Here is a 25,496-nt window from a genome sequence, read left to right on the forward strand (position 1 = left end):
GAACATCTGATGGGTATCCAAATTGGATCCAACCAAATCTGCTTCTGTAATCACAGAGGGAATTATTCATAATTGCCACAAAATCTAAGGATTTTGCTTCATATCTGAGGACAGTATGATGGCAGGGAGGGTCTTATACTATGAGCTGGGGTTGGCTAATACAGGAAGTCATAACTCATGACACCTGGCACTTCTTGTACAATGCTACTTTACTGATATTTATAACAAGAGTCTAACATATAAGGAATGTTATTCTTAATATAGCTATAAACCAGTGGATCTCAATAGGAGCCAGTGTTGCCTCCCAGGCCAGGGTATATTTGGCAGTGTCCACAAACCTTTTTGGTTGTCACATCTAGTGATAGATGTACCTGTAGCAGGTAGAGGCCTGTGATGCTGCTAAGCATTCTTCAATGCACAGGATGGACAGCCCCTGCACTCTAGAAAGATCTAACCTGGCCTAAAACGTTCATAGTGCCCAGGGTGAAAAGCTCTAGTGTAAGGAAAGCCACAGCTTAGGGCTAAAGGGAAGGAGCTCAAATTGAGTGTTTTTTCCTCTTAAGTTATCTTCACTTGCTAATTCCTTATCTGTTTAATCCCATTACAGGAAAATTAAAATATTTTTCCCTTTTTGGATGAAAAATGTGACATTTGATGTAAAATGTAGAAATCTCCTGTTTGCCAGTCTGAAAGCTCAACTTTGTTGTTAAAAGAGTTTGTCAGTCTGCATCAAGTCACGCTCATCCTCCTCTGAATAAACCCTGGTATCAAAAGCTGACAGAGATTATTTTTTATGTTTCCTTTTAGCATCAAAGGCAAGAAAACCATCTCAGTTTTCTGGGAAAATAACTGTTAAAGCAAAGGAAAAGAGTTATTCTAAACTCGAAATACCATATCAAGCGGAAGTTTTAGATGGGTAAGTTTCTCTTTAAAATAAGATTTATAGGGATCCCTGGGTTGCGTAGCGGTTTAGCGCCTGCCTTTGGCCCAGGGCGCAATCCTGGAGACCCGGGATCAAATCCCACGTCGGGCTCCCGGTGCATGGAGCCCGCTTCTCCCTCTGCCTGTGTCTCTGCCTCTCTCTCTCTCTCTCTCTGACTATCATAAATAAATAAAAATTTTAAAAATAATAATAATAAGATTTATAACTCTTCACTAATCAGTAAATTGTTTTCCTGCTAATTGACCTTAGCAAAAGTAGTAGCCAAATTCACATAAGCTCCGTGAAAGTATTGTTGAAAAGAAAAACTTTCTATATAAAGGAGAAAATTTTCCTGTTTTTACTTTTTTTGGAAGAAAAAGATAAATGGGATGATATGATTTGGGCTTAAATGAAGTCTTAGTGATTCATTAATGCAATAGAAAAATGAAATAGTGATTTTTAAATAATATTTAAATCATTGGAGCTATTTCCTTTCTGTAATTCTTTTTGTAACATACAAGCAGTTGTGTCTTGTTGTTAAAATATATTGTCACTTGAAACAAAATAATTTGTATTCCTTTATAAACTTGTAATCAGTGTTCCAGAATTACAACCTTTTATAAATTGGTAATAATATATAGTTCATTTTCTGATTATACTTGAAACAATAATAGTTTAATATCCAACTTTGTAGGGACTCATTTTAACAATGCTGGTTGCAATTAAATGATAAACATCTTTTTAAGTAGCTTAAAACCTTCCATTAATATGTTCTTGATTTTAATTGTTTGATTGCATGTAATTAAGTAGAGAATAATCCTTTATATTACATGTTGATATTTTGCAAGCTGTTTTAAATCATGCGCTCAGGCTTGAAATAGTCATAGTTCTAATTCTCTAGTAACAGGCTAATGCTACAACAGAAAATTGTAAAATTATTACAACAGAAGAACTTGGATTTTAAATTCACACACGTGGAGATAAAAATGATTTATTTTGTTTATGTTTTTTCAAATAGGTATCTGGGATTTGATCATGCTGCCACATTATTTCACATCCGAGACAGTCCTGCTGACCCTGTGGAAAGGCCAATTTACCTGACTAACACTTTCAGCTTTGCGATTCTCATTCATGATGTGTTGCTACCAGAAGAAGCCAAGACAATGTTTAAAGTATGTCTGGGAACCCCCATACTCTTCATTTTCCTGCTCTACCAACTAGATGATGCTGACCCATTGTTTTTTTTTCTCTCCCTTCATTTCCTAGGTTCACAACTTCAGCAAACCAGTCTTAATTCTTCCAAATGAATCAGGATACATTTTTACTCTGTTTTTTATGCCATCCACATCATCCATGCACATAGATAACAATATTTTACTTATTACCAATGCCTCTAAATTTCATTTACCTGTGCGGGTATATACAGGCTTTTTAGATGTAAGTATGTTACCTACCTTTAAAAGTTAAGCTCCCAGCCATCTTTTGTGTGTCCAGATGGTATTAGGAGATCATTTTGTACATGCTTAAACTTTGCATTTTCTGAGCTCTAGAAGTTACTCTAATCCCTCCTCTCTCGGTACTGCCAAGATAGCTGCTTTTCACCCTTCCCAGCAGCCAGCTCTTGTGACACAGCTGAGTCCCTTTGTTACGGTTGGCACTTAGAACTTTTCCACGTTGTGCTTTCTCTTGGTTTTGCTTTTAAACTGTTATAATCATGGGGAAACTAAGTGGAAGAAAATAATAAGCAGGGAAAAAATAACACAAGAAGGGCAAAGAGGGAATTACTTAAGGAAATGGTGAGCAAAACCAGGAAAGATAGCAGAAAGAAAAGAAACAAATAATAAAGTAAGGTGGTAAAGACACAGTTGGAATAGCAGGAAAGAAGAAAAGTCTTTCTAATGCAGAACATACGCCAGGAAAAAAAATCCGAACTAAGCTATCCTTAGGATAATCAACGAAAGAACTTTAGATAAGAGATAAAACTGATAAGAAAGATATGAAAGATAAAAAGAAAATGAGAACACATAGAGATGTACTTCTCTAAAAAGCTGACATCAATAAGAATTTCAGAGCTGAGGGACTTTTCAGTATTATCCCACTCCTTCATTTGTTTTGCTTGAGTGATTATATATTTGTGGCTGCTCTCATGAATGCATAATATTTACTGAGACCAGGGACTTTTTCCCTAATCTTCTGGGGCTCTACTTACTCTTCCCTAGTACTTAAGCTTCCTGCTTCTTTTATGTGCCTTCAGAGGAGAAATAGTTATTCAATAGAGACTATGAGTGTTTTCATTTCTGATTACTCAAAATACTTCATTGTACAGAATTCTTAATTATATTTTATATGTGTGTGTATATGTGTATATTGACATAAAATACAGAAACCTTAGTATGTCCATAAAACTACTTTCTCTTGATAACATGCTTTTATATAAGTGTGATTTAATGTTTAATCTAGTTCTTTATATCTTTCAGTACTTTGTATTACCCCCCAAAATAGAGGAACGTTTCATAGATTTTGGCATATTGAGTGCTACAGAAGCAAGTAATATTTTATTTGCAATTATAAACAGCAATCCAATTGAGGTAAAAAAAAAGAATCTGTTTTTATTCTAAATCACATTTAAGGGTTTTCTACCAGTGCTGCAATAATCCCTTTCCTATCTTTCTCTTTTTTAAGTTGGCTATAAAAAGTTGGCACATCATAGGAGACGGTTTATCAATAGAACTCGTAGCTACTGAAAGAGGCAATAGAACTACAATAATTGCAAGCCTTCCAGAATTAGAAAAATCCTCTTTATCAGAGCAATCATCAGTAAGTAAACTCTCTTACTGTTTGCTTAAACTTGGATGTATGTCTAACACCAAATAAAAGACTATTTCTATGACGCATACTTGAACTAATATTTTTATGAAACTCATACTAGCATCAGTTATTTTATATTAAAATGTTCTGTGGGTAGTCTACTTCAACCCCCTCTTATGACTAGGGCACTTGAAACCCAAAGAAGTTAAGTTCTACTTTGTCATAAAAGCTTCTGTAACAAAATCTAAATAATTTTTTTGTAACACAAATGTCATTATAAGAGAAATTCCCATTAGTACTAAACTAAAGCTATGTTCATTGAATTTATTTGGCAAAAGAGATAGCCCTGCACATTGGTAGAAATTGCTTTCAATTAGAAGAGAGTATCAGTAAGACAAACATTGTTTGATCCGTTAGTAGATCTGCCCATGTACTTTTATTCTATCTTATAAATATGTACATTTGGTCACTAAAGAGCATGATGAAACAAAAGAAAACAGATATGTCAGTAAAAGCCCTTGCCACTAGTGAAAGTGGAACTTGGAGTTTATACCTCCTCAGAACAGAACTAGTAGTTACCTTGTGTGAGAAGGAGCGTAACATATCTATAAGTTAAGGAAAGAATTCTTGTGGCTGTTTTACAAAAGAAAGAGAAAATGTTCTTAAGCACAGAGATGATTAACAAATACACTTCTATGGAATGCCATAGGATATAAAAATTTATTTAAATAATTTGTGGTAGAAGGATCCTTTTGGAGGGCAGTTTGGCAGTATGTACCACTCCTGGGAATTCTTCCCATAGAAGTAATTTAAAGAACTAAAAGCTCACTGGTATAAAACTGTGCTGCCCAAGACGGTAGCAACTAATTAACAGGTGGCTACTGAGCCCTTGAAATGTGGCTAATCTCAGTTAAGATGTCTTGTGTCAAATACACACTAGATTTGAAGACTTAGTTTTGGACTGTAAATAATTTTTAATATTGATTACATGTTAAAATGTTAATAATTTGGATATATTATTAAAACAGTATTAAAATTAAAAATTTTTAAAAAGAACTAAAAGCTGTGAGAATCAAGATGTTTGTAATAGCGTTATGAATAATTTCAAATACCTGGAAACCATCAAATGCATAAAGTAAATCATGATCTTATTATTGAATTTACAAATAAAAAATTAGTAAATAAAATTTACAAATAAAAAATTATAAATGATTGTAATAACTTGGAAGAGGATTCATGAAATAGTGGAAAACAGTTTTAAATAATGTATATTCTAATTGCAACTATGTAGCATTCAAGCTACATAATCAGGTATTTGTGAAAGTGGTAATTTATGGCTCTTTATATTTTAATAATTTGTTTTAAATTTGATTCAAAAATAAAGCATCCTTTTAAAAGAAAGAAGTATATGTCCATGAGAAGTAATATTTTCACTCCAGCTAGGGTTTTATTTTTAATAAAAATAGAATGTAGAAAAATGATAATAATTAAGCCAGCCATTAATATATTCAACAGTGAAGTTAGAGAAAATCATATGTATATCCACTCCTATTTGGTTGAATTTTACTATTTCCTAGTAAGACATTATAAATCTAATAATTCTAGAAATCTGGATCATTCCTAGCCATAAATAGCATATGTTAACGCATACTATGTAAATTTGAGAAGTCCTTTTAATAGCATAAAGCTTGTTAGACAATTTAGGCTTTAGAATTAGCTTGTATATAAAACTATAAATTTAAAAACAAAGGACAGAAAGATGAGATCATTGTTAGGAATCTTAAAAGAAGTTGTAGTGAGGTGCCAACTTCAAAATAGCAGTTCCACAAAATGATTTTTTTTAAGCTTATAATGCTTAAACTTTCGACTGTTTTCCCAAAAGCAAAGCTGTGAGCTAAATTACGGTCTTGTTCCTTATGAAACACACAGTGCCAACAGCTGTGCTCTTCAGACCTGTGTTCTGATTTAGGCAGTCTATACAGTAGAAAGTATTAGAATTGCCACAAAATCAACACACAGAAAACACTTCTTAAAAGAAGAATGTGCATACCTTTGGTGTATCAACATTTGTTATTTTAAGCTAAATATGAATTCTTGATAAAATATAACTAATAATTAAAGTACAACTTCAAAAAATGAATTACTTTTCTTTGGGAATTTCACAATTGAAAAAAGTACTGACAGAAGGAAAGTGGACAACCACTGTCACACACCACACACAAAAATCGACTCAGAATGGATGAAAGACTTAAATTTAAGACCTGAAACCATAAAACCCTCTAGAAGAAGAGAATAAGTCCCTTGACAGCAGTCTTGGTGATGATTTTTTTGGATCTGACTCCAAAAGCAAAGACAATGAAAGCAGAAATTGTTGGAACTACATCCATCTAAAAAGCTTCTGCATAGCAAAGGAAGCCATCAACAAAAGGAAAAAGCAACTTACTGAATGGGAGAAAATATTTGCAAATTATATGTCCAATAAGGAGTTAATATCCAAAATATATTTTAAAAACCGACACAACTCAGTTGCAAAAAAAAAAAAAAACAAGCATTCTGATTTTGAAGTGGACAGAGGATTTGAATAGACATTCCTCCAAAGAAGACATACAGTTGGCCAACAGACACATGAAAAGATGCTCAACATCAGTCATCATCAGGAAAATGCAGATCAAGACCACAATGAGGTATCACTGCACACCTGTTAGAGTGGCTATCAGAAAGACAAGAAATTGCAAATGTTGGTGAGAATGTAGAGAAAAGGAAACCCTCATCTACTGTTGGTGGAAACAGCCACTGTAGAAAATAGTATAGAGATGCCTCAATTAGAAATAACATATGATCCAGTAATTCTACGTCTGAGTGTTTATCTGAAGAAAACAAAAACACTCAAAAAGATAAATGCACCCCCATGTTTATCAGGCATTATGTACAGTAGCCAAGATATGGAAACAACCTAAATGACCATCAGTGAGTAAATAGATAAAGAAGATGTGATTGTTTCATACACAACACACACACTGGAATACTACTCAGCCATAAAGAAAGAATAGAATCTCACCATTTGAAGCAACATGGATCTTTCACTTATATTAAGTGAAAGAAGTCACACAGAGAAAAATAAATACCATATGACTTCACTTAGATCTAGACTCTAAAAGAACAAAAGAAAATGAACCAAACTCATAGGTACAGAGACCAAATTGATGGTTCACGCAGGTAGGGAAATGGAGTGGCAAAATGGAGGAAGGGGGTCAAAATGTACAAACTTCTAGTTAAAAATAAATCATGGGGACATAATATACAGCATGGTAACTATAATTAATAACAAGGCGTTGTATATGTGAAAGTTGTTAGGAGGGTAATTAAAAGTTCTCAAGGAAAAAAATGTTTTAATTATGTATGGTGATGGGAGGTGATTAGATTTATTGTGATCATTTTACAATACATACAAATCTTGAATCATTATGATCTACACCTAAGACTGATATCATGTTATATGTTAACTGTACCTCAGTTTAAGAGAAGAGTGTGAGAAACATCAGCAAATAGCTTGAGAAAACAAATAAAATTTCCATACTTCTTTCAAATTTTTATTGCTTAACTCTTCTTTCCATGATTTTTGATGTTTTCATATGGCCCAATCTCAGTTGCTCTGAAGGCCTGATTCTTAATGTGACAGAGTTAAATTCAGAACTTGAAACAAAACCAACTCTGTGCATGCTTAATGCCCTAATGTGGCTGAAGGGTCAATGGAAGGGTGTGTCCCTTTGCTCCACCCTCACCCTCTCTATCCATGCAGGGACATGTAGGATGTGTGGAGACCAAACCCCTTTCTACCTTGGCAGATGGGAATCTGACTGTTCCTCAGGGAGCCATTTTTCTTGTTGGCTCATGGAATAAGTATAATAAATAATCATCTAAGGATGGGCATTATTCTGAGATATTTGTACAAGATGGTGTGGTAATTCAGTGTCATACAGTGTATGTTAGAATTTCGAAGACAGTTCAACACAATATTGCTCTTTACCATTTTAATAGGAAACCTCAACTAGCGAGATTAATGAACAATGTCATTTTTACCATATACAGGTAATATTATCTTCAGGCTATTTTGCAGTGTTCAGAGTCAAACTTACTGCCAAAAAACTGGAAGGGATTCATGATGGAGCCATACAGATCACCACAGACTATGAGGTAAAGACTATGGAGATTCATGTTAATGAAGTTTTTCTGATAATTCAGTCCTTTTACAGAAACAGCTAAGTTTACTGATAAAGTTATAGTTTAACTGTTCCATACCTTAAAAACTGAGCTTTTGAGAAGAGTTTACACAGTCTTGGTGTTCATTAGCTCATGGTAGTCTGATAATGCCCAAACCTCTCAACTAAAAACAACTTCAGTAAAATGGCTTTGGCACATTTATAATTGGCTGTGTTGGAAATCTGCTTACACATAGTTATAGCATTGCACAGATCCTAACTGAAATTCCTGAATGAGATCACTGATTCTTCTGCAGTCATTAATAGCCTTCTGTGTAATTTTTCCAAAAAGGAATATACAATCAAGAAAACACATCTTAGGGATGCCTGGGTGGCTCAGGGGTTGAGTGTCTGCATTCGGCTCAGTGGTTGAGTGTCTGCATTCAGCTCAGAGCATGATCCCAGGTCCCATGGGGAGCCTGCTTCTCCCTCTGCCTATGTCTCTGACTTTCTCTCATGTATAAGTAAATAAAAATTTGAAAAGAAAAGAAGAAATCACTTCTTAATTTGAATTCTAATGACTGTATTTACATGAGTCATTCTAAGTCAAGGGCAAACTGAAAATCATTGAGCTTTTGAAAAACTATTTGTGGTGTTTATTGCATTCAATGAGATTTTGAATGGATATATTTCTGCCACACTTAAGTATTTTAATTTAATATTTACAAGTTCTTTGGGAAGTTGAACACTGCTGAATTCAACAAGTTGCTACTGCTGGTCTCCTAACTATTTTCAGCACATACAACCCCCACATGAAACAAAGCTAATTCAGAATAAACAAAGCTGGTCATTTAATAATAATAATGTATGTAATATATGTAAATAATATATAATAATAATAGATTTGTTGGGAGTGTATCAAACTAATAACCTCCGTAAGTGAAGAATTCATGTGTGTCACTTGAATGACATGACTTGAATCACAAGAATTCATCAGTCACAATAGAAATAAGTACATTTCATAGCTAAGACAAATTTTTGTTAGTATGGATCAAAATGAGAATTAGGAAAAAAATATTATAAAACGTATCTTTTTGAGCTACATATAGTATGGAGTTGATATTCAACATCTATAATGTTGAACTTATTTTTTAAATTAAGCTGATGCTTATTTATTGCTGCATACAAAAAATATAGAACTATATAAGTCTAGAAAATACTGTTTCATACATTGTTTTAGGAGTATAATTTGACTTTCCTTGTTAAATTAATAGTCTACAAAATAACCTGTATTACGAAAAATCAATTCTTCTTCCTCCTTCCCTGCTGTTTGGTCTTATTTACTATGTTTTCAATGAATCACTGAAAATACATCGAAGTTTATTGTATTTCATAGCATTTGATGGAGTACACTGGTCAAATTAAACAATTTTCATGGGTAATTTTAATACTGCTTTTGCATTGGTTATTGTTAATATAACCCCAAAATGACTTTCTTTACATCCTCAAAAATAATGCAGTAATGGTCAAACTCAATCTCAGACGTAAACACTTACTTCTTTATGGTCTGCTTTACTCCACAGATCCTAACAATTCCTGTGAAGGCTGTAATTGCAGTGGGTTCACTGACTTGCTTCCCAAAACACATGGTTCTTCCACCTTCTTTTCCAGTAAGGGATTTCATTTACGGATATAATTTTTTCTTTGCCTTTATCTCTGTGTTCCTAGAATCCAACAGTAAAGTCAGTTATTCTTTATCAATAATTTACTTTAAGGTAAGACATTGAACCAGGTTCTATAAGAGGTATAAGAGGAATAAGAAATAGTTACATCTCCCAGAAAGTTTTCCATCTAGATTGGGATATGAGCCCATGATTCACAAATGTAAAGCAGGACATAGAAATTGCCCTAAAAGGTATAAAAATGAAGTGCTGTGAGTGAGATACACATGTAATTGTTGAAGGTACATGTGAGCTGGCTTAGAATGTTCTTTTGGCAGGATAGATAGGGGTGGTAAAAACTAGCATTCAGGCACAGAGGCAGTAAAGTCTGAGATGGCTTTACACAGTATGAGTTGCCCAGTTTGACAAGAATGGAGGGAAATTTTAAGAGAGAAGATGGGAATGACATGTTGGAGTGATAGCATGAAAAAAATAATGCATTTAAGTCCCATGAAAATCTAAAGTTTTTAAACAGAGGTTTTTCATCATATAAGCTGATCTTTAAAACATTGCTTCTCTGGCAGAAGGAAGTGACTGTAGAGTGCCTGAGACCAATCCAGGGACCCTGTTCACAGTCCATATGAAAAGTGTCAAGAAGAGGTTTGGATGAGGGCTTTGGCAGAGGCAGTAAAGTCCTTTCATACCTCTGAAGCTTGGCTGTTCGTCTGTCTTGAATGCCCTTCCTCTTCCCCTTCCTTATTTATTTAAAACGACCTTGTTCCTTTCTTCAGCTGCCTTTTCAATCAATGATCTCCTTACACGCAGCATAAATCCTGGAAGAGAATAATTCAGTAGATGACACAGTGAAAGGCCCATGGATGAGTAAAAGAGAAAGCATCTGTATAAAACACAATGGTGTTTAACCCTTTCATGTGTTTGGCCATTGGAGTCTCTTGATGACTCCAGAATGGTTGCATAGAAATAGCATTCTCTCCTGGGCGCACACCGTCCTCCCTCTTTCAGGGAACTACTCATCAAGCCTCTCCTGTTGTGAAGTGCTTACTTCTGATGTGAGGGGAGGGATGCTTCAGCTTAGAAACGGACTGCGCTAGTGTCCCTAGTCCTCATCTACAGCTGTTTGGAGTTCAATATAATGTTGTGAGTTCCTGGATCAGAAGAAGCTGCGCAGTACCCACCCAGCAGCGGACCCTAGTCCAACATTACGGCTAAGGTTAGGGAAGACAGGTAGCGACCTCCAAACTGAAGAAATAAATGTTTACTAAGATTTTAAGGTTAAATTCACCCAAACAAGAGGAGGGAATGAAGAAAACCCCCCCTGTAAGTAGGGCCAGCCTAATCCGAGGCAGCCCATCCAGTTCTTCTTCCTGAAATTTTAGCAACTAAAAGCATTCTGTTTACATAAGAAAAACCGTTTCCCCCCCCACACCCTGATTCGGGCCTAATGTCCCTGAATAGGTTATGTCTGACCTCCCAAAATCAACTGGGATGCCAGTGCGACTCCGCGGTTCTTTTGTTCTTTAGGAAAGTTTTCTTTCTTTGCCTTTTTAAAAAAGACACCTGTAATTGCTAATCAGGGCTCTTTTCATCCCGAGAGGCGGAGAGCCCCGTTTGCGCAAACGTTCAATAAACCCTCTTGCTATTGCAAAAAAAAAAAAAAAAAAAAAAAAAAACAAGGTGTTGGTTGGAAACAAATAGGATCAAACTTTTAGATATCCTCAGATGCCTTACATGACCAGATATTTACTTAGAATCATAAACTAACTTGATGTTATTGCCTTAGGCTATTATAAAGAATTACCATAGATTGCATGGCTTAAACAACAAACATTTATTTCTCACAGTTCTGAACGCTAGGAAGCTCAAGATGAAAGCGCCGGGCAGATCCGGTGTGCGGTGAGGGCATTCCTCCTGGATTTGCAAATGGCTATTTCTTACTGTATCCCCATTTAGCCAGAAGAGCAGGGAGGGAGGGTGAGCTATTTATTTTCTCTCTCCTTTAAGGTCACTAATCCCATTCATTGGGACTCCACCCTATGACTTAATCACCTCCCAAAAGCCCCACCTCTAATACTATCTTGTTGAGGGTTAGAATTTCAACTCTGAATGAGGGGAGGGGGTTCACATTCATTCCATAACAATCACCAGGTTCTGTAAAATCTCTCATCTAGTAGGGTATACTAGTGCCAATTGATGAAAACAATACATCCAAATAAACATTTCAAGTACTCATAGTTTAGTACTTAATATTTGAATACCATTGTAAAATGAGCTTATATCTGTTACCTCTTTGACCACCACCCCTGATACAACACATACCCCTGAGAGACAAGACATGGACTTGAGCAAAATGGTTATTACCAGTGCATGCCAGGAAGACACAGCTGGTCAGAGGCCTTGTGCTTCCTTCTCTGTTCTCCCCATCCCAGTAGCATACTGGGCCTCTGATAACATCCTGCTGTTTCCTCTGGCTAGGCTACAAAAGATGAGTGTTAACTTTTAACCTCACCCTCATTCAACTCTTTTTTTTTTCTGTGCACTCCCTTAATTTCTGTGTCTTCTAATACCAGGTATTAGCCCAGTAGGTATGGTCATTTTCAAGACTTCTTCAAATGGCTAAGAATCAGATTATAAGATAAAATTCTGTACTCAAACCAAAGAAAATAAAGATTATAATATAATTCTTATGACTATTTAAATCATTTAATTGTTTGCTTAAAATCTGATATCATAGGGAGAAGCATGCAGCTGATTAAGAGCTATCATTGGTTATCTGGTGATTTAATCTGTCTGCTGTGTTAATATATTAGATAACCTGTATTTTTAAAAGATGTCTAATTTCTCTTTGGCACAGATGATATTTTTCTTTTTAAAAGAAAATTCTAAGTAAATCTGATGGGGGGGGGTCTTGTCTTTTTTTTGTTTTTTTGTTGTTTTTGTTTTTTGTTTTGTTTCATTTGTCTCTTGATTTTAGAATTAAATTGTTTCATCCTGAATTTGGATACTTTGAGGACAGCCTGGCCTTGGCATAAACAAACCTTATTTAAAAAACTGACAGTGACCATTTCTTTTATTTCTTTTTAAATTTATTTTTATTTATTTATGATAGTCAGAGAGAGAGAGAGAGAGAGGCAGAGACACAGGCAGAGGGAGAAGCAGGCTCCATGCACCGGGAGCCCGATGTGGGATTCGATCCCGGGTCTCCAGGATCGCGCCCTGGGCCAAAGGCAGGCGCTAAACCGCTGTACCACCCAGGGATCCCAACCATTTCCTTTATTCAGAGCTATCTTTGTTACCTTTTTGGCAGCCTCATTATTTTAACATTAAGTGTGAATGTTTTTCTTACTGTCTTATTTCATTTTCACAAAATTGCAGAGATTTGTCCTCTAATTTTTATGTAACAGGCTGTGAAAACAAATATATATGTGGGAGGGCTCTGATTACAAAATTAGAGATTATCAAGTGATAAAAATTCAAAGTGTCTTTTGGGGTTTGGTTTCTGAAAAATATTTAGGCTCTAAATTGTGTGTTCTTAAGAAAATCTAGCCGTATATTAATGATTTTGTTTGTTTTCTTTCTCCAGGGAAAAATCGTTCATCAAAGCTTAAATATTATGAATTCCTTCTCACAGAAGGTAAAGATACAACAAATACGATCTTTGTCAGAAGATGTACGATTTTACTACAAACGATTGCGGGGCAATAAAGAAGACTTGGAGCCAGGAAAAAAGTCAAAGGTTTGAAAACATCGTATTTGAGGATTCCCATCTGTTAGTTATTGTGACCTTCTGTGGATTTGGGATTCACTGTTTTTCTGTGCCTCTTTATAGATTGCAAACATTTATTTTGATCCTGGACTGCAGTGTGGGGATCATTGCTATGTTGGCTTGCCTTTTCTAACCAAATGTAAGTTATCTTACTGTTCTCACTCATACCCTTCACTCCACCCAAAAGATTATTTGATGAAAGGCTGCCACTTTGAAAGTTCATCTCCTTCCCTTGGTACTGTGGAAATCATTTGAGGGAAAAATGATAAGTGGATATAGATGTAGGCCGAGTGTGTCATAAGTTTCCTTGTTTTAGCCGAACCCAAAGTACAACCTGGTGTAGCCATGCAGGAAGACACATGGGATGCTGACTGGGATTTGCATCAAAGCCTGTTCAAAGGATGGATGGGAATAAAGGAAAATTCAGGTCATAGGTGAGTGGTTTGCTTTAAGTATGTTTAGCTATCTTTACAAGTTTGAAGGGTCTCTGTTGATACTACTTTCTAAATGTTACTCTTATATTAGGTTATTTTACTTCTTTCTAGCTAAGAAAATAATGCCTCATCTTCAGAAAATTATTAATGAGGCATCTTGAATTGACATTTTAATTGCATGTTGCTCAGAAATTTACACACTACCACTTTTCTCTTTTCTCCAGTACTCTAGATACCTTAAAATCAAAGAACTATTTGAAGTTGAATATAACTATTTATATAGAATGAATACACTGTTCACCTTAGATACAGCCATTTCCGTAAGAAAGTTTTTACCTACCACTGACCTCTGATAAAGGCAAAGAAAACATTTCCTAGTTCAATCTGACAATGGAGAGACCAAGTATTCATTTGGCCATTGTGAAAAGAACCACCTTCTCCCTTTCCAAGTGTTGAGCCATTAGGGGGCACCTGGAGGCCAGTTTACTAAGGCTCAACTATATATCTGTGGCAGGCAGAAAGCGTGCTAATGACAAATCACTACCTGGATTCAAAAGCAGAAACACACTTCCTTAGCAGTGTAGAAGTACAGTCTTTCTTGTGCTCCAGAAGAGAATTTGACTGGAATATTGATAATAGGACAACTGATAAAAACTGTTCTTCACTTGGCTTATTTGAATGTATTTCTTAGTATCAAAATAATCTAATTTATAGTACTATAAATTTTTCAAACCGTTAGTGATTAAATCTGAGAGTTTCTATTTATCTGAACTGTCTACTCTCAGAAAATTTTTTAAGGCAAAAGAGAGTTAAATTTCTACTTTAAAATGGTTAAAATAAGTCAAGACCCCTCTAATGAACTCAGTAGTTCTTGGTCCCCTGCATTTCCATTACAGACATTACAATGTATAGTCTCATAAATGTTAATGTTATTAATAAGTAGCTTGGAGCGCTGCCAAGGAACCTCTTCACCTCCCATCCACCAAAACCTCTACCTTCCTCCTTGTGTGCCCAGCACTTCACAGCCAAAAACCTGGGCTCCCTGTCTGCCCATACCATCATGTCCCGGGTGCTCAGTGACTGTGGCATTCTCCCTGCACCTGCCTTTGTGTTACCTTGTCCCTGTGCACATTACAGAGAATTTCTGTCCATAGTCTTATAAAACCTGTACTCTTAACAATATTAGAGTGTCATAACTCAGTAGTATTGTGGATTAAAATAGGCTTCAGTGTTTGGGTCAGGGACCTTAGCCCCGTGTGTAATATTGTTTCATTAGGGAATGTATTCTTGAGTTCTAAACAGCTGGCTTATGAGCACTCATAAGTAGGGAAATATTTAAATGAGGTCCTGGATATTGCTGATAACATTACGTATATCTGCACAAAACTCTCATATGTATTACCACTTCAACTGACATATTCATATTCATTACATATCAGGATTTTCCTTCATTTTGTTTTTAATCTCAAGGGGAGGAAAGCCATATGCCGAGCAGTACACTGCCTTCTCATAAGTTCTACTGATGAATATGCATCAGCACCTTACTGTTGGTGTCTAGATCTTTCCACTAGGCATGCAAGATTGTTTAGGATCCCTTTACCAACATATGTTGTCTGTATATGTCTGCCTTGTCCTTCACATATTCAGTATGAAAACAACACACGTGATCAGGGACAGAGACTTTGGCAATCTTTGTGCCAAAACAGAGACATCTTCATACATGTCTATTAAAAGCATAGTAAAATGTCAGAGCAAATAAACCTTTATTTATTCAGGACCAGAATAAAATTTCTCAATATACAAGCCTAGTAGAACTTCTTGCATTCAGAAAACTCAAATATATTTCATTTTGATATAGTGACTTACAAATTATTTTTTCTAGATTGAGTGCTTTATTTGAAGTAAATACAGACCTTCAAAAAAATATACTATCCAAAATCACTGCTGAGCTCTCCTGGCCTTCTATAATTAGCTCACCCCGGCACTTGAAATTTCCACTTACTAATACAAACTGCTCCTCAGTAAGTATTCAGGATGACATTGATTTTTGGAAATTTATAATGGGGCTATAAAGTGTCTACTCTTAATTTTAACTATGGAAACCTTTCATTTAATGTTTTGTTACTTTGTTTAAGGAAGAAGAGATTACTTTAGAAAATCCTGCAGATGTTCCTGTCTATATTCAATTTATTCCTCTGGCTTTATATTCCAATCCTTCAGTCTTTGTAGATAAATTAATATCAAGGTAAGCATTGCTTTAGATAATCAAAATGTTCTATATTAGCATTGAATTATTATTTTACACATTTAAAACTTTACTGCAGTTATACAGTAATAGATTTGGCTTAGAGAAATTCTAGATTCATAATTAAAATTGAGGGAAGATTCTGGGGAGAGATTGATAATATGTTAAATATCTAGAAGATTTTTCAGTTTAAGACCAGAAAAAGTAATGTTGAACTCCTTTCTAAAAAATTATTTAAAAATAAATAAATTAGAAGGCTAGAACCTTTCAAATATTTTAGTTTTAAAAAATGAACAAAATAACTATAAGTTGTGGCCTTTAACTTTTGGAGGCTATTAATCTGGTAATATTGACTTCAAAATCTGCCAAAAGGTAATTTGATAATTACTCTAATTACCCTTTAAGTATGATGCTGTTTATAAAGAAAAATATGTACTTTTTTTAATTTTAGATTTAACTTGAGTAAGGTGGCAAAGATTGATTTAAGAACACTAGAATTCCAAGTCTTCAGAAACAGTGTAAGTATGCAAACTTCATACTATCCCAGAGAAATAACTATGATATGATCAGTACAAACATGGAGGAAAACTACTGACTATCCTTAAATTTGGCTCAAGGGGAAGTTACTGAAAAAGAGCAGTCCAATAATTATTTTAGAGGCCAAAAACCCAGGAGGAATGGATGGGATTTAGATCAACATGAGGCACACTGGGTAGAAAGTTCCTATTTGCAGGCAACACCCCTTAGCCCATAAAGGTTTATAATACTGGCTACCAGAAACCTGAGAATATCTAAATGAGGTATATATACTAACATAATGTATTTTTATTAAGCTCCAAAGTACTGAGCTTGATCATTTAAATTTTTATTTTGGATACTTCCAAATAAAATTGTAAGCTCCATGAATGTGAGTCCAATAGTTTTTGAACAGATTAAACAAGCTCATGGGAAGCCCTTCAAATGGCTCCTTGGTATTTAGAAAGACCGTGGTGAATGTTCATTAGATAAGTCAGTCTGTGGCTAAGAAGGCCAGGAAAGAAAAGCAGCTGGGAAGGTTTTCAGTATTTGGGGGCTGCACTGAAGAATGCTTCCCACTATTGCATGAGCATCTAGTGTGTGTCAGCATTATAACAGGTATATTCACATTACAGCAGCCAGGCTGGGCAATTACTAACTACCCTAAAAGGTAAGTATTTCCTTGTTCTATTGCTAGGGAAAAACAAAGCTCAGGAAAAGGAAGGAACTTGTCCAAGTTCATACCTGTGTCAAGTGGCAAGGCCAAATTCAAGTCTATTTCTCTCAGACCTGAGAGCTCTCATCTGTATGTTGTCATGCCACATGGTCATTGCTGATTAGGTTCCCTAATTAGCCTGTCAAACCAGATATTTTATAGTTTTTGAAATAGTTGTGTTCTTTTCCACTCTATAAGACATGGGTTAGCTACACCTTTGTAGAATAATAGGGTTTTTTTACTGTCTATAAGCCAGTTTTGTATAAGAAAGTAATTTTCAGTGACACCTAGGTGGCTCAGTCAGTTAAGCATCAGCCTCCAGCTCAGATCAGGATTCCTGGGGTCCTGGGATTGAGCCCTGCATCAGGGGGTAGTCTGCTTCTCTCTTTCTCTCTTCCCCTCTGCCCCTCCTCTCTGCTCGCGCTTTCTCAAATAAAATCTTTTTTTTTTTTTAAGTAATTTTCAGTATCTTTTTTCTGCCAAATAGAACATTAGACTGAAATGTAGACAGTCATATATTCTAGTCTCATGCCCTTCTCTTGGAATCTTCTCAAGATTTTAATGGTCAGTTTTTTCCATGCATAAAATGACAACCTAATAAGTTCAAGGTTATCTAAATTCCAAATAATTAGAAAGCTCAGTAATCAGAAATTCCTTTTGCTCTGCTTTTATAAGGGAGGAAATACACATAAGAAGTAAATGAGGTAATATTTATCTTTTTTTCTTATCAAATACAAGTTCTTTAATGTTATTTACAAGGTTTAAAACACTGAAGTGTAGGTACTCTGAGAGATAAGAGGATGAATAAGAATACTCTAGACCTCAGAAATTTATTCTAAATATGAAATTCTAAGTCTTTGGGTAAAGTGAAGATAAATTCTATCATAGTTCTCTATATTGTTTATAAAACCTGTGGTTTTCAAAGTATTTGGTCTCAGGACTCCTTTAACAGTCTTAAAAATTATTCATGATTCCAAAGAGGTTTTATGTTCATGTGGGTTATATCTATCAGTATTTACCATATTAAAAATTAAAACTGAGAGATCTTTTATACAAAAGGCCAAAAGGTATATGAAAAGATGCACAACATCACTAGCCATTAGGGAAATGCAAATTAAAACCACAATGAGATATCATCGCACACCTATTAGAATGACTATTATCAGAATGACTGGATATTAAAAATGCTGGTGTCGATGTGGAAAAAAGAGTAGGAATATAAATTGGTACAACCACTATCAGAAACAGCATGGAGGATCCTCAAAAAATTAAAAATAGAACTACTATATGAGCCAGCAATTCCACTTCTAGGACTATATCCAAAGGAAACAAAAACACTAACTCAAACAGATATCTGCACCCCCATTTCCTAGCAGCATTATTTATAATAGCCGAAGCATGGAAACAGTGTGTCCATTGATGAGTGAATGGATAAAGAAGTTGTAGTGTGTGTGTGTGTGTGTGTGTGTGTGTGTGTGTGTTATAGGATATAGATCATATAATATATAATGCAGTGTTACTCAGCTGTAAAGTTGTGTGTGTATGTATTTATATATATATATATGTACATATATATATAATGCAATATTACTCAGCTGTAAAAAAAAAAAAAAAAAAAAAAAAAAACAGGAAATCCTACCATTTGTGACAACATGAATAGACCTTAATGGTGTTACGTGTAAAAAACTAAACCTCTAGAGAAACTGATCAGACTTGTTACCAGAGGCAGAGGGGTGAGGGAAGAGGGAATTAGAGGGAAGTGGTCAAAAGGTACAAACTTCCAGTTATAGGATGAGTAAGTGCTAGGGATGTGATATACATACAACATGTTGACTATAGTTGTTAAGAGAGTGGTCCTAAGATTGCTCATCACAAGGAGAAATTTTTTTTTCCTTTTATTCTTTTTTCTACTCCTTTCATTGTATCTGAATGAGAAGTTGGATGCTGGCTGAACCTGTTGTGGTAATCATTTTACAGTATAAGTACATCAAACCATCATGCCTTAAATTTATACAGTAATGTATGTCAATTATTGCTCAAAACTGGGGGAAAAAAACATCTTTAAAATATTGATTTAGTTCATTTAAAGTAATAATAAACTCCATTTAACATAGATAACATAAAAATTAAAAATAGCTGTATTTTCCCAAAAAGATTTTAAGATTTTATTTATTCATGAGAGACACACAGAGAGAGGCAGAGACACAGGCAGAGGGAGAAGCAGGCTCCACACAGGGAGCCCGACATGGGACTCGATCCTGGGTCTCCAGGATCACACCCTGGGCTGAAGGCAGCGCTAAACTGCTGAGCCACCCGGGCTGCCCCCAAAAAAGATTTTTTGCAAGAGCAGATTGTTATACATTTTTACAGATCTCTTTATGGCTCTCAGATGTAATACACAGATTCCCACTGCTTCTGCATTTAGTATTTCATGATATTGTGTTGGTTGAAGTATATGAAAAATGTCTGACCTGGCACAGACACATAGTTGTCAAAAAGAGTGTCTTAATTGCCTTTTTAAGTAATTCTACCAGCATGCATCAGTCATTTGGAAAATACTGGTTCACTGAGATGCAGAGCTTCCAAATGTTGACATGATTCACTCTACAAAATTAAAAAAAAAAATCACATGCACTAATATAACTATCAGTCTCATCAAGGAATTCTTTAATTATTGGAAAGCTATGAAGTTCACAGGGGTAGATTCATATTAAATTTTCAGTCATCAAATGTTAAACAGTAATTATGTGCTGGGCTTTCAAAATAAAGTTCAAAGATAGATTGATATGAGTTGGAAGTATTTTTATAAATAAAAAAGTCTGATAACACCCTGAAGACCCTTCAGCTGATACCCATTAGAGGGGGAAGGATGGGGGAAGGAGCAGGAAAACTGGCCAGAAGTGGGAATAACAATGATAGGACTTCAGGGTGCTGGGTTGCTGGTTGTATAGCTGTTTGTGCTAAAACATTAAGCTGTGCTTCTTAGGTTTGTATCCTTTTTATATATGTGCATTACATTTCAGAAATTTTTTAAGTTAAAAGATCTATATACAAAAACAACTGCTCAGTACAAATAAGGGATTTTGGTGATGTGGGGATCAGAGCCCTTTCAGGGACTTAATGAGAGGGATCACCACTGGTTGCCCACTTCTGCTTGCAAGCTAACCAGTATCTAAATCATGATGGGTAAAACTGTTCACATACTTAATTCAAGAAGCTAATACTGGACTGTGAATGGGGTAAAGGAAAAAACTTCCTCCAGAAAGAAGTACTGACTTCTATTTGTTTATCTCATGATTGAAGACTCATCCACTGCAGAGTTCAACAGGATTTACAGAAGGCCTTTCTCGACATTCAATTTTAAACCTGATTTTAAAACCTGGAGAAAAGAAATCTGTGAAAGTAAAGTTTACTCCCATTCACAACAGAACTGTTTCTTCACTAATCATAATCAGGTATGTTCTGTGATTTAAATGTGAGTTGATTTTCAGTACTTATTCAGAAGTCCTTATTTGATTTAATATGAGTTTGTGTGTCTGATTTATTTGATAGGGTATTTGGTTTGTCCACACATGCACACAATATACCACACCTGATGAAATGTACCTCTGTGACTACATTTATAACTTGAAAGCCTGAATAGTGTTCTGACTGTACCATGTGTGACTCTTAAAAATGAAAAACTTGCTTCTCTCTGTGTAAAGATTTTTAATTCTTAAAGTATAAATGTTTCACTCTTCAGTTTAGTATATTCATTTCTATGTGGTTTATTAAACACTAAAAATTATAGATCAATTATCTATAAGTACTGCAAATTTATAATTTCTTATGCAAATTTAATGGGAGAAAATTCTGTAATTTTTGTTCTTGCATAGAAATAATCTGACCGTGGTGGATGCTGTGATGGTCCAGGGACAAGGAACAACTGAGAACTTGAGGGTGGCAGGCAAGCTTCCAGGTCCAGGGAGTTCCTTACGCTTTAAAATCACAGAAGCATTGTTAAAAGATTGTACAGATAGTAAGTATTCCTGACAGTTCTAAGCCACAACTTTCAGCATTTGCTTCTAAAAATACATAATTCCACCCAAATGGACAGTATTTCTATATGTGCATGTGTATGTATTAATGATGGATACTTCAGATTTTTAATGAAATACCCTGACTTGCTTTCAAGGTTGTTTGATTTGGATCTTCAGAGGTTTAAAGGCTCAATATTCATTGCATATCTTAAGACGATTTACTCTGAGTATGAAAAATAAATCATAATTAAACTTCTCTCTAAAGTGACACAACAAAGTGAAGTACTTGCTAATGAAGTCTGGGTACCAGCTCATCTCTTGGCCTGAGGAGGTGGTTCATAATGTTTGGCAATATTTATGGAGAATGTGACAATCATTTGGACTTGGACCACAGGCTAGCAAGATTTATATTCACTCTTGATTTTCTTTCCTTTAGGTTTGAAACTAAGAGAACCAAATTTCACATTGAAAAGAACATTTAAAGTAGAGAATACAGGGCAACTTCAGATTCACATAGAAACCATTGAAGTCAGTGGGTACTCATGTGAGGGATATGGATTTAAAGTCGTTAATTGTCAAGAGTTTGCACTAAGTGCCAATGCCTCTAAAGACATAATCATATTGTAAGTATTCTTATGAGGTGTAATGAATCACCAGCTTTTCATTAACTTCAAGTACTACAGTTGTTCAAACTGCAAAGATATGTGTTCATGCTCACGGAAAAGATCTTTATTCACAAATGTACTCATGACTTTTTTTCCACTTAATTTTCAATTTTTTCTTCATATCTTTGTTTTCAAAATTGTGAAACTTCCTCTGTATCCAAAATGGATCAGATAATCTTAGAGATCAGCTTCAAAATTATTTTCAGGGTTGTGTTAAAGTATAAGGTACCGGTAGGAAATTGACTATAAATTCAGTCTCAGTAACAGAGCAGTATCACACATGTGCAGTTTTTCCATGTTGTACAATGTAGAAGTGTATAATATTTAAGTCAGAAGGCAGTTTTAAGGCCTATATCAGAAATAGTTGCAGCCTATTTTAACAATTAATTGATAACTTGTTAGATTATAGAGTATATGTAATAAAATGTAACCTCTGTCCCCTTAATTGAGTGATAATTTCACAATCTTCAATGGACACTCAGTGTGTATGATAATACTCATGTAAGTCATAGTGCTTGGTGGAAAATAAGATGTCCTTAAGGTGCAAATCATTGGTTGGAGAACATACAGTTAATAAAAAATAAAAACAAAATAGTGCAGAAAACAGTACAGTAGGGACGAAGAGAAGATCAGTAGGGCTAGGATGGTTTTGGTTCTGTGTATGTGGTTTTTATAAGGCATTATTGGAAATATATCAAGAGAAGAGGGAGGGAGAGAAACTCAGCGCTTCCTGAAATAGTAAGTATGTAGATTATTGTTCTTTTTCATGCAGTTTCTCCAGTTATGGACAGAATGTAGTTGTATTTGTTATTAACCTCATAGGATAATGCTTCCTCCATCTTAAAATGAGAAAGTTAAAGTATCAGGCTTTAAAATTCTCTTTGAGATTTCAAAGGTGTATGGGATTGGTATTGTAAACGGCTGTGGTGTGTTTTTGAAACTAGTCTAACTGCCACTATTCTGTTTTAGGTTTACTCCTGATTTCACGGCTTCTAGAGTGATTCGTGAACTGAAGTTTATAACAACCAGTGGCTCTGAATTTGTATTTGTATTGAATGCATCCCTTCCATATCATATGTTAGCAACCTGTGCAGAAGCCCTACCCAGACCTAACTGGGAGCTGGCTCTGTACATCATCATCTCAGGAATAATGAGGTACTTGTGTCTTCTTTTGAGGCTGGTATTCAGGCATCACTAGACACTGATCATCACATGCCCACTGTGTGCCAGGCACCTTTCTGGGTGCTGGGAATCTGTAAGCAAACAGAACAAATCTTTTTGCCCTGATCAAGTCTGCATATACTAGTAGGAGCAGTCAGAACTGAACCCTGCTTGAGTGGCATAGACAATAAGCAAAAGTCTTTTACCTTTAAAATTTCTTAAAATAAGTACATGTTAATTTCTTAAAGGAGAAAAATCACTCATGATTTACCAGGTAAAGTTACTTGATTTGCGCATATGTAACTTACTCAACATGATATATTTTTTTTGAAACAGGGCGAAGTAACACAAAACATGAGAAATATTTTTCAAATCCTTGGCAACCATATCTTTTTTTCAGTATATTTATGTGTTTGGAAAATCTGATAGATTTGCCTCTAAATTTACATGGTTACCCCGCATGTCCTTTAAGGGCAAAGAATAGTCTAGAGAATTTAAAACCACAAGGTAAAAGCTGCTTTTTGGAAAAGGAAAAGTATCCTCCAAGTGTCTATTCTGATACAAGTTAATTATTTCCTCTATATAAGCCTCCATGTAAGTTGGCATTCTGTAAAAGTGAGTGTGCAAACTTTTATCCCTGATGCTTTGTTTTTGTCTAGTCCAACAAGAATTGCCACACACGTCTGTTTTTTATAACCTGTTATGCTTTATCTGCCTTTCATATCAAACTTCGTTACCCGTACACTAATAGATGAACCCCACTCTCCACCTTCTCTGCCCCTGCAGTGCACTGTTTCTCTTGGTCATTGGAACAGCCTATTTAGAAGCTCAAGGAATTTGGGAGCCATTTAGAAGGCGACTATCCTTTGAGGCCTCGAACCCACCCTTTGATGTGGGAAGACCATTTGATCTCAGGAGAATCGTTGGTATTTCATCTGAAGGAAAGTATGTTCACATACTGGAAATAAATTCTTTAGTATACATAGATGTGGCTGATGTAATTAAAAGAAAAAATAAGTTTTTCTTTTCATCTTTGCTCAAGGGGAAAGAAATCTTACGTCTAATTACTTAGTAATCTCTTGTGTATAGCTATCTTCTCTACTAAGAACTCACAGCAAACCCCATGTTTTTATTATGTTGGTGAAGGTTAAAATATTCTTCACTAGATCACTTACTTGATTCCTAAATTTTCAGATATAGACCCTGTACAATTGTGGAAAGTATTCCTGTTTCTTGCTGGGTTTGTTTTTGTTTTTGTTTTTTTTCCTTAGAGTAGTTTATATTTCTCTTGTGGCTGTACTGATGAAATAAAATAAAATTTTTTTAATCTTAGATTTTATAAGTTGCTATTCACTGATCTGCAGTTGGTCCTTTTTTCAGCTTGAACACACTCAGCTGTGACCCTGGTCACAGTAGGGGGTTCTGCGGAGCAGGCGGCTCGTCATCCCGACCCAGTGCAGGGAGTCATAAGCACTGTGGCCCACCAGTCCACCCGCACAGCACTCATAGCAATAGAAACTCAGCTGACGTGGAAAACGTCAGAGCCAAAAACAGCTCAAGTACCTCTAGCAGGACTTCTGCACAATCTGCTAGCAAAGCAAGCCCCCTCGTCTTAGATTCAAATGCAGCGGCCCAAGGTCATGCAGCAGGCAGAAAGTCCAAAGGGGCCAAACAGAGCCAGCACAGCAGTCAGCACCATGTCCACAGCCCGCTGGAGCAGCACTCCCCACCTCCACCACCACCACCAGTGCCTCAGCACCAGGAACCACAGCTGGAAAGGCTGTCACCCGCCCCCCTCTCACACCCTTCCCACCCAGAACGTGCCAGCAGCACAAGGCACAGCTCAGAGGACTCAGACATCACCAGTCTCATAGAAGCCATGGACAAAGACTTCGACCACCATGATTCCCCACCCCTAGAAGTGTTTACAGAGCAGCCGCCATCACCATTGTCAAAAAGCAAAGGTAATCATCCATTCTCACTGTCAGAAAAGCATGATGTGCATGAGGGGAAAGCAGGTGCATATTTAAGGAGCTATTGTGATCGTAGTTGTGATAAACAGCTGATTTAGTAGGTGTTCTTCAGGCTTAAATTTACCTCTAGTTTGCACTTCAGCTTTTCCATATCTGATGCAAACAGAGAGGTATCCATTTATCATAAGAGATACTTGAATTTCTTAGGTTATTTACCAAATTTAGAAATTTGTTAGACATCTGTTTCCATTTTCAGCTTTCTGTAATTATCGTGTTGTGATAGGCTGAGCCTTTTTTTTTTTCATTGTTAGACTCCTTTTTAATATAGTGGTAAAATGGAGACCATCCCTTTTAACTCAAAAATATTATTTCCACAGAACATGTACTGAGAGCA

At 35.6% G+C, this 25,496-nt stretch overlaps 1 protein-coding gene across 1 annotated transcript in view; it reads left to right on the forward strand.

Moving 5' to 3' along the window:
• TMEM131 (transmembrane protein 131) overlaps nt 1–25,496 on the forward strand; it is a 225,902-nt gene that overhangs the window by 168,861 nt on the left and 31,545 nt on the right. Inside the window, exons 13-31 of the mRNA XM_055328071.1 lie at nt 808–916; nt 1,941–2,094; nt 2,189–2,359; nt 3,400–3,510; nt 3,605–3,739; nt 7,820–7,924; nt 9,513–9,599; nt 13,192–13,344; nt 13,438–13,513; nt 13,691–13,808; nt 15,691–15,829; nt 15,944–16,053; nt 16,505–16,571; nt 20,588–20,739; nt 21,160–21,302; nt 21,740–21,926; nt 22,938–23,123; nt 23,916–24,074; nt 24,510–25,093. Coding sequence (XP_055184046.1) covers nt 808–916; nt 1,941–2,094; nt 2,189–2,359; nt 3,400–3,510; nt 3,605–3,739; nt 7,820–7,924; nt 9,513–9,599; nt 13,192–13,344; nt 13,438–13,513; nt 13,691–13,808; nt 15,691–15,829; nt 15,944–16,053; nt 16,505–16,571; nt 20,588–20,739; nt 21,160–21,302; nt 21,740–21,926; nt 22,938–23,123; nt 23,916–24,074; nt 24,510–25,093 — 2,946 coding nt within the window. The remainder of the gene's footprint in view (nt 1–807; nt 917–1,940; nt 2,095–2,188; nt 2,360–3,399; nt 3,511–3,604; nt 3,740–7,819; nt 7,925–9,512; nt 9,600–13,191; nt 13,345–13,437; nt 13,514–13,690; nt 13,809–15,690; nt 15,830–15,943; nt 16,054–16,504; nt 16,572–20,587; nt 20,740–21,159; nt 21,303–21,739; nt 21,927–22,937; nt 23,124–23,915; nt 24,075–24,509; nt 25,094–25,496) is intronic.

The sequence above is a fragment of the Nyctereutes procyonoides genome, unplaced genomic scaffold, assembly GCF_905146905.1.
Source record: "Nyctereutes procyonoides isolate TBG_1078 unplaced genomic scaffold, NYPRO_anot_genome, whole genome shotgun sequence".
NCBI lineage: Eukaryota > Metazoa > Chordata > Mammalia > Carnivora > Canidae > Nyctereutes > Nyctereutes procyonoides.